This window comes from Salmo salar, chromosome 10 (assembly GCF_965601325.2).
Source record: "Salmo salar chromosome 10, fSalSal1, whole genome shotgun sequence".
NCBI lineage: Eukaryota > Metazoa > Chordata > Actinopteri > Salmoniformes > Salmonidae > Salmo > Salmo salar.
In genome coordinates, this window is record NC_138300.1 from 85907104 (window position 1) to 85917644 (window position 10541).

At 44.0% G+C, this 10541-nt stretch overlaps 1 protein-coding gene across 7 annotated transcripts in view; it reads left to right on the forward strand.

The window, feature by feature from the left end:
• The window catches only part of ndrg4 (NDRG family member 4), a 41620-nt gene extending 34675 nt beyond the window's left edge, over positions 1-6945 (forward strand). For all 7 annotated transcript variants that reach the window (XM_014124365.3, XM_014124367.3, XM_014124363.3 and 4 more), the window contains one exon: positions 2767-6945. In XM_014124365.3, coding sequence (XP_013979840.2) covers positions 2767-2915 — 149 coding nt within the window. In that variant the 3' untranslated portion in view covers positions 2916-6945. The remainder of the gene's footprint in view (positions 1-2766) is intronic.
• The last annotated feature ends 3596 nt before the right edge of the window (positions 6946-10541 follow it).

Here is a 10541-nt window from a genome sequence, read left to right on the forward strand (position 1 = left end):
ATATATCTGCCTTTTGACTTATTATTGCATTTGATTTGTTTTGGCGTTTGATTTCTGGTCATTGGCAATCTTGACGATTTCATTAAAAAAGTTTTTTTGTTTTTTTTATGCATTTTTTCCCTCAGCCTAAGGGAAAATATGCCATTGTTACTTTTTTCCCCATCCCTGCCATTGCATTCTCTATCTTGCTCTTTGCATGGGATACAGTTAATTATGATCCAGAATTGAACTCTCACTGGCACATTGGAGTGTCCAAGTGAAGCAACTTCTTGAGGAATGTTTGCATGAAAACAAATAGGAATAGGTCTTGCCAGATTGTAAACTGAGTATTATTGCCAATAGGCCTGTTATGCAAATACAGTGCCCTCCATAATGATTGGGAGGGTGAAGCATTTTTTATTATTTTGGCTCTTTACTCTAAACGTTTGCATTTGAAAACAAACAATGACTATGAGGTTAAGTGCAGCTTTAATTTGAAGGTATTTTCATCCATATTGGGTGAACCGTTTAGAAATTACAGCACTTCTTGTACATAGTCCCCCCAATTGATATTTGTGCATCTGTAACTTTCTCACTCGTCATTATTTACGATTCATTCAGAATTATCTGTAATCATGGTAGCATCCACATTCATGTAGAAGTGTTTAGAAACATATTCTATTCAAATTTACAATAAAAGTTACTCCAAAATGACACAATAGATTATTTACCATTCATTTCTATTGGGAACAAAAATCGGAAACACAACCAAAACAAACAGCAAATGCATCCAACAAATTTCTAGAGTCACAAACTCGTAGTCATTGCGTGCTATACAGTGCCTTTGGAAAATATTCAGACCCCTTGACTTGTTCCACATTTTGTTATGTTACAGCCTTATTCTAAAATTGATTACATCGTTTTTTTCCTCATCAATCTACGCATATTACCACATAATGACAGAGCAAAAACAGGTTTTTAGAAATGTTTGCTAATTCATGAAAAATGTAAAATGGAAATATCACATATACGTAAGCATCTTTGGCAGTGATTACAGCATGGAGTCTTCTTTGGTATGACGCTACAAGCTTGGCACACCTGTATTTGTGGAGTTTCTCCCATTCTTCTCCGCAGATCCTCTCAAGCTCTGTCATGTTGGATGGGGAGAGTCACTGCACAGCTATTTTCAGGTCTCTCCAGAGATGTTCGATCGGGTTGAAGCCCGGGCTCTGTCTGGGCCACTCAAAGACATTCAGAGACTTGTCCCAAAGCCACTCCTGCGTTGTCTTGGCTGTATGCTTAGGGTCGTTGTCCTGTTGGAAGGTGAACCTTCGCTCCAGTCTGAGTTCCGGAGCGCTCTGGAGCAGGTGTTCATCAAGGATATCTCTGTACTTTGCTCTGTTCATCTTTCTCACGATCCTGACTAGTCTCCCAGTCCATGCCGCTGAAAAACATCCCCACAGCATGACATTGCCACCACCATCCTTCACCGTAGGGATGGTGCCTGGTTTCCTCCAGACGTGATGCTTGGCAATCAGGCCAAAGAGTTCAATCTTGGTTTCATCAGACCAGAGAGTCTTGTTTCTCATGGTCTGAGAGTCCTTTAGGTGCATTTTGGCAAACTCCAAGCGGGCTGTCATGTGCCTTTTACTGAGGAGTGGCTTCCATCTGGCCACTCTACCATAAAGGCCTGATTGGTGGAGTGCTGCAGAGAGTTGTCCTTCTGGAGGGTTCTTCCATCTCTACAGAGGAACTCTAGAGCTCTGTCACCTCCCTGACCAAGGCCCTTCCCCCCGATTGCTCAGTTTGGCCAGGCGGCCAGCTCTAGGAAGAGTCTTGCTGGTTCCAAACTTCTTCAATTTAAGAATGATGGAGGCCACTGTGTTCTTGGGGACCTTCAATGCTGCAGAAATGTTTTGGTACACCCAGATCTGTGCCTCGACACAATCTTGTCTCTGAGCTATAAGGACAATTCCTTCGACCTCACGGCTTGGTTTTTGCTCTGACATGCGCTGTCAACTGTGGGAAAGGGGGATACCTAGTCAATTGTCCAACTGAATGTATTCAACTGAAATGTGTCTTCCGCATTTAACCCAACCCCTCATAATGAGATAGGTGCAGGGGGCGTCCTTAATCAACATTCCCCTTCTCCTGTGCCCGTGAATCAGTGGGTTAACTGCCTTGCTCAGGGGCAGAACAACAGATTTTTACCTTGTCAGCTCGGGGATTCAATCCAGAAACCTTTGGGTTACTGGCCCAACGCTCTAACCACTAGGCTAGCTGCTGCCCCTGGATATGCACTGTCAACTCTGGGACCTTATATAGACAGGTGTTTGCCTTTCCACATCATGTCCAATCATTTGAATTTACCACAGGTGAACAATGAAGTTGTAGAAACAGCTCAAGGATGATCAATGGAAACAGGATGCACCCAAGCTCATAGCAAAGGGTCTGAATACTTGTGTAAATAAGGTATTTCTGTTTTTTATTTGTAATAAATTTGCAAAAATGTCTACAACTTGTTTTCACTTTGTCATTATGTGGTATGTGTGTCGTATATATGGGACCAAATACTTAACCTTTTGCTACATCAATACACATGTAAGTGAATTGGTCCCAATACATTTGCTCCTCTAAAATGGGGGGAGGGGACTGTCTGCCTTTATCTTTACCTTCAGACTGACCTCCCAAAATTGTACCTTCCCCTATTTCATTCTGTCTTATTTATTTCGCTCTCTTTCTCTCTCTGTCTCCCTCTCTCTTTTTCTCTGTCTGTCTCTCTCTTAGTGCCCTCTGCCAGTATGACCCGTCTGGCACGCTCCCGGACGGCCTCACTGACCAGTGGCAGCTCCATTGAGCCTTCTCGTATCCGGGGTTTTACACACACTGACAGCAACGAGGGCCAGGTCAGCCACACCATGGAGGTGTCCTGCTGAACCCTCAAACACACACGTAGATAAACAGACAGACAGAATGACGTTGGTTGGAGAGAGATGAGTTTCTACTTTGAGATTGTTAGTGCAGGATGTTCTCTCTATCTCTATTTGTCTTTGTCCTAGTATTATCTTTCCCAAAGTTCCTCAGTATTTGACAACTTTTGCCACCCCCTCCCCTCACTGTAAAATGACACCAATGTATTACTCTCCCCCTTAAACTTAAGAAACAGTTTTGGTTTTCTTGAATTGTCGTTTGTTTTGCTCAGTGTCTCCTCCCCCTTCATTTTCTCCTGCTCCCCCAGCCCTCCTCCACTCAGACCCATAGCCTCATCTGCCCCCTCCTCCACTCAGACCCATAGCCTCATCTGCCCCCTCCTCCACTCAGACCCTTAGCCTCATCTGCCCCCTCCTCCACTCAGACCCATAGCCTCATCTGCCCCCTCCTCCACTCAGACCCTTAGCCTCATCTGCCCCCTCCTCCACTCAGACCCATAGCCTCATCTGCCCCCTCCTCCACTCAGACCCATAGCCTCATCTGCCCCCTCCTCCACTCAGACCCATAGCCTCATCTGCCCCCTCCTCCACTCAGACCCTTAGCCTCATCTGCCCCCTCCTCCACTCAGACCCATAGCCTCATCTGCCCCTTCCTCCACTCAGACCCATAGCCTCATCTGCCCCCTCCTCCACTCAGACCCATAGCCTCATCTGCCCCCTCCTCCACTCAGACCCATAGCCTCAAATGGCCCCTAACTCCACTCAGACCCATAGGCTCATCTGTCCCCTCGTCCACTCAGACCCATAGCCTCATCTGCCCCCTCCTCCACTCAGACCCATAACCTCATCTGCCCCCTCCTCCACTCAGACCCATAGCCTCATCTGCCCCCTCCTCCACTCAGACCCATAACCTCATCTGCCCCCTCCTCCACTCAGACCCTTAGCCTCATCTGCCCCCTCCTCCACTCAGACCCATAGCCTCATCTGCCCCTTCCTCCACTCAGACCCATAGCCTCATCTGCCCCCTCCTCCACTCAGACCCATAGCCTCATCTGCCCCCTCCTCCACTCAGACCCATAGCCTCAAATGGCCCCTAACTCCACTCAGACCCATAGCCTCATCTGTCCCCTCGTCCACTCAGACCCATAGCCTCATCTGCCCCCTCCTCCACTCAGACCCATAACCTCATCTGCCCCCTCCTCCACTCAGACCCATAGCCTCATCTGCCCCCTCCCACGCTTGCCTGCCAACAGTTTCTGTGAGGTGGTCAATGATGGTAGTTAAGTGGGTTGTGGTCAGTGAGGATGGTTGGTCACTGGGGAGAAGACATACAGGACATTATGTATTAGGTTGCTCTATTCTTGCTCTTTCTCTGGGAAGTTCAAGATTTGACAGAAAGCAGCACACAGCCTTATATTTCAGAGGGGTTTTATATCACACTGTGGAGGATGTGTCTGTGTGACAGCTCCTAGAGCAGTATTCCCACTCCACATCCCACGCATGGCGTTTTCCCATTGATGGTCATACAGAAGCATAAATACATGTAGTGTGATTCTATACCCATGTAGCCCATGTGATTCCACTCACCTGCATTGGTAGGAGCATCCACCCTATAGGTAGTGTGACCACGGTCATTTCCAGATCCCTACAATGACAATCACACCTTGACCCAAACCAGACCTAGGAGCTGAGGCAGAACCTGTTACATCTGAGATGTTCTTCTCTCAGGTCAGATATACCAAATCTACACACACACACACTAACCTAGGACGTCTTGGCTCTGTAAGGGGACCGATTGAAATGATACCGGCACAAAACACACACAAGCGCATGCATGCACAAACTTACGCACACACCCAAACACTGTCAATGTGTCACAGTAAATGTGTTTTCACAAAACAAATGTTAATGTATTTACATACCCATGCCCATGCATAGCTCACATAGAGAAACAACATCCTAACATCCCACAGAACTCTTTTTCCCCCATGATATTGCGCTGAAACACTGGTCGTTGTTTATGGAGAGGAGTGTGCTGCTAGCTGCTGTGATGGACTACCCATTGAGTTAAGGAGGAACTGTTGTCCCTGACAATTTGCACAGTAATGTATTTCTACATTCTATTTGCATTCCTTATTCTTAGTAAAAACATCTCCCTATTCTCTATTTGAATGTCAATATCTGCATCCCCGACAAGGGTGAGGTGGGATAACTACTACTGCAGGGTGATTCCTGGGACTGTCTGTAAGGGACAGGACTTTTTTGGAGCCCGTTGCTCAAAGCTAGGAATGTAGGGAAATCCCACCCCCAACCACAAGATACCCTGCCCCTTACAGATACATCCAGTCGCCCCAAAAGGGCTATCAGCTGAGGTCACTTTTCAGTTCATAGTGTTGCCTAGCAACAGTGCACCAACGTGCAACGGTCCCCAAGGGGTACACAGCAAAGATTTTAGGACAGGGAGATTAATTCATGAATGACTTCTGACAAAGAGTGAGGGAAAGGGAGAGATTATGTCTGGATGAATAAGAGGAACTTTCATTTGTAAAGATGGAAAGAGTGTGAGAGAGTTGGATCTACAAAATGTCTTGATAGGGGGACAATAAGGGGGGGATAATAGGGGGGAATAATACATGTAAAGAGGGTATGAGTGGGGCTTCTGGGAGAGGATATTGGGTCAGGTCAACAAACACTCCCTTATACTCCTCCAATCTGTTTGCATGCACCTTAATGTGTGATATTCAAGGCTGTGCTCATGCATTTTCTCTCCGTAAGACTACTGTTGCTGTCAACTCTGAGCAGGCCTGATTTTGACCCCTCCCTCATTCTCATGCATAGTGCCTGGTGGCCCCTGAATGTAATTGGTCATATTGAAGTGCTGTACAGTATTGTCCAAGTGCCCCCTTTCACCCACCCACCATCATTACCCACTAGTGCTTGTAGCTGCTTTCCTCCCTACCCTAACACCTACCCTACATTGTACCCTAACTCCTACATTGTACCCTAAATCCTACCCTATGTCCTACCCTAACTACTACCCTACACTGTACCCTAACTCCTTCCCTACCCTAATTCCTACCCTAACTTCTACCCTACACTGTACCCTAACTCCTACCCTACCCTAACTCTACACTAACTACTACCCTACTTTGTACCCTAACTCCTACCCTAACTACTACCCTACACTGTACCCTAACTCCTACGCTACCCTAATTCCTACCCTAACTACTACCCTACATTGTACCCTAACTCCTACCCTAACTCCTACCCTACATTGTACCCTAACTCCTACCCTACCATAACTCTACCCTAACTACTACCCTACTTTGTACCCTAACTCATACCCTAACTACTACCCTACACTGTACCCTACCTCCTACCCTACTCTAACTTCTACCCTAACTACTACCCTACATTGTACCCTAACTCCTACCCCACCCTAACTTCTACCCTACATTGTACCCTAACACCTACCCTACATGGAACCTAACACCTACCCTACCATAACTCCTACCCTAACTCCTACCCTACATTGTACCCTAACTCCTACCCTAACTCCTACCCTACATTGTACCCTAACTCCTACCCTAACTCGTCCAAGAGAACCCAAGTCCTTCCAGGTCCTCCTTGCTCTGTAGATAGAGCAGTTTAACTGAAAGAGCACTCCAACACTATTGTATTGTGACAAACAGCATTTGGTTCCTCTTTCCTAGAGTTCCTCTTTTTACATAACAATAGAATTAAGTTTTCTGTGGTATATTGGTTCTCGTGTATTATTATTATTATCATTATTACAGTATTATTGATTGATTTATATTGAGCAATAAGTTGTTTTTTGACTGTATGGTTTCATGGGAGTCTCCCCAACATTGTTTCTGTTCACAGAGATAGTAGGATTGACTCTTACCTGCTTAGTCATAAAATGTGTAATGTAAAGTTTAAATATATATACAGTATATATACTGTAAGCTGTCTCTGTCCATGCATTGAACATGTAAAGACAAAGAAATAAAGACTTTATGTCAGCATGGAGTCATATGTTTAATAAGTGCATTTCTTTGCAACACTGGTTTTATTGAAAAAGTCATGATTCACACATTTTTTCACTTGCTTCCACCGATGCTGGATATGTACACAACAACATACACACTGTCAAGTGAGCAATAAACACTTATTTAGATGCGACTCAAACATTATTGTTTTATATATACAGTAGTTCACCCAAAATGAACCTTGCTGTGGGGGTGACCATTTTGGCGGTGATGTTGAAGTGGCAGACAAAGTCTTTGTTGTAGCAGTTATAGTAAAAGGGCGACCCCGTATGTGATGATGTTCGGCCCCTGGATGGTGTTGGAGATGTGAATCACCACACTGCCTGGAATACTGACCCCCACAACCAGAGAGCTCAGGCTGCTATACAGTCTCACAAAGTTGAGTAGGTTTGGGGTCATGACCCCAAGAGCCATAGCTGAATATACAGTTGAAGTCAGAAGTTTACATACACCTAAACCAAATACATTTAAACTCTGTTTTTCAGAATTCCTGACATTTAATTCTAGTAAAAATTCCCTGTCTTAGGCCAGTTAGGATCACCACTTTATTTTAAGAATGTGAAATGTCAGAATAATAGTAGAGAGAATGATTTATTTCAGCTTTTATTTCTTTCATCACATTCCCAGTGGGTCAGAAGGTTACATACACTCAATTAGTATTTGGTAGCATTGCCTTTAAATTGTTTAACTTGGGTCAACTGTTTCGGGTAGCCTTCCACAAGCTTCCCACAATAAGTTGGGTACATTTTGGCCCATTACTCCTGACAGAGCTGGTGTAACTGAGTCAGGTTTGTAGGCCTCCCTGCTCGCACAGGCTTTTTTAGTTCTGCCCAGAAATTTTCTATAGGATTGAGGTCAGGGCTTTGTGATGGCCACTCCAATACCTTGACTTTGTTGTCCTTAAGCCATTTTGCCACAACTTTGGAAGTATGCTTGGAGTTATTGTCTTGGGGTCAAGCTTTAACTTCCTGACTGATGTCTTGATATGTTGCTTCAAAATATCCACATAATTTCCCCTCCTCATGATGCCATCTATTTTGTGAAGTACACCAATCCCTCCTGCAGCAAAGCACCCCCACAACATGATGCTGCCACCCCCGTGCTTCACGGTTGGGATGGTGTTCTTCGGGCTTGCAAGCCTCCCCCTTTTTCCTTCAAACATAACGATGGTAAGTTCTATTTTTATTTCATCAGACCAGAATTCATTTCTCCAAAAAGTACGATCTTTGTCCCCATGTGCAGTTGCAAATCGAAGTCTGGCTTTTTTATGGCGGTTTTGGAGCAGTGGCTTCTTCCTTGCTGAACAGCCTTTCAGGTTATGTCAATATAGGACTCGTTTTACTGTGGATGTAGATACTTTTGTACCCGTTTCCTCCAGCATCTTCACAAGGTCCTTTGCTGTTGTTCTGGGAATGATTTGCACTTTTCACACCAAAGTACGTTCATCTCTAGGAGACAGAACGCGTCTCCTTCCTGAGCGGTATGACAGCTGCATGGTCCCATGGTGTTTATACTTGCGTACTATTGTTTGTACAGATGAACGTGGTACCTTCAGGCATTTGGAAATTGCTCCCAAGGATGAACCAGACTTGTTTTCTTATTGTTTTCTGAAATCTTGGCTGATTTCTTTTGATTTTCCCATGATGTCAAGCAAAGAGGCACTGAATTTGAAGGTAGGCCTTGCAATACATCCACAGGTACACCTCCAATTGACTCAAATTATGTCAATTAGCCTATCAGAAGCTTCTAAAGCCATGACATAATTTTCTGGAATTTTCCAAGCTGTTTAAAGGCACAGTCAACTTAGTCTATGTAAACTTCTGACTCACTGGAATTGTGATTCAGTGAATTATAAGTGAAATAATCTGTATGTAAACAATTGTTGGAAAAATGACTTGTGTCATGCACAAAGTAGATGTCCTAACCGACTTGGCAAAGCTATAGTTTGTTAACATGAAATTTGTGGAGTGGTTGAAAAACGAGTTTTAATGACTCCAACCTAAGTGTATGTAAACTTCCGACTTCAACTGTAGTATATAGTAGTTGAATATGTGTCGGGACCAGTCACGCTCTGAAGGCGGACTATTGGACTGTTTTCTACATGAGACACAGAATGAACAAAAGGACAGTGACACCACAGCAGCAATCAACTCTTTAAATGCTGATGAGAAAGTTATAGATGTCAATACAGGTGCTGTGGAATAAACGCATGGGGAGATGTTCAAGGGGCGGGGCAGTAAGATGGTGGCCATTCTGGCACTGGTCCAAGTCCCTCCTCAGACATGTGTTGGCCTCCTGTCCCCTGACCACCTGCATGTTGGCAAACTTCTCCAGGTCCCCAACTCCGCTATGAGCTCCTGCAGCTGGTGAGAGTGCCTAATCATTCCTCAATACACATGGTCAAACTGAGGATCCACATGCTTCTCTACAACACCTTTAAAACCTATGTCTGGTAGTCAAACATGTTCATATTTAATGTACTGTGGCTGCTCATTTGTTAGGGTTAGTATAATTTACTATAGTTTGTGACCCAGCATGCAGAAATACGTTTTTTTTAAACATGTTTGACAACATCCATTCATTGTTTATTGCCATTGGTAAACCCTTTGATCATCAGTGGGGTTTTTACATTTACATTTTAGTCATTTAGCAGACGCTCTTATCCAGAGCGACTTACAGTAGACTGCCTACATTTTTATTACATTTTTACATACTGGCCCCCCGTGGGAATCGAACCCACAACCCTGGCGTTGCAAGCGCCATGCTCTACCAACACCAGCCTAAACTGTAGCAGTGTATGTGTTGAGGCATTGGTAGCTGTGAGTGGTATTGTTAATTTTGGCCCCAACATTTATTTTGAAACTTTATTTTAGAGGTCGACCGATTAATCGGAATGGCCGATTAATTAGGGCCGATTTCAAGTTTTCGTAACAATCGGTAATCGGTATTTTTGGCCACCGATTTGCCGATTTTTTTTCTTAACATTTTTATTATTATTATTATTATATATATATATTTTTGACACCTTTATTTAACTAGGCAAGTCATCATGAAGAACACATTCTTATTTTCAAAGTCGGCCTAGGAACGGGGGTTAACTGCCTTGTTCAGGGGGGATTTGGGGATTCGTTTTTGCAACCTTCTGGTTACTAGTCCAACGCTCTAACCACCTGCCTTACATTGCACTCCACGAGGAGCCTGCATGGCAGGCTGACTACCTGTTACGCGAGGGCAGCAAGAAGCCAAGGTAAGTTGCTAGCTAGCATTAAACTTATCTTATAAAAACTATCAATCTTAACATAATCACTAGTTAACTACACATGGTTGATGATATTACTAGTTTATCTAACGTGTCCTGCGTTGCATATAATCGATGCGGTGCCTGTTAATTTCTCATCAAATCACAGCCTACTTCGACAAACGGGTGATGATTTAACAAGCGCATTTGCAAAAAAAGCACTGTCGTTGCACCAATGTACCTAACCATAAACATCAATGCTTTTCTTTAAAATCAATACACAAGTATATATTTTTAAACCTGAATATTTAGTTATTATTGCCTGCTAGCATTAAATTGTGT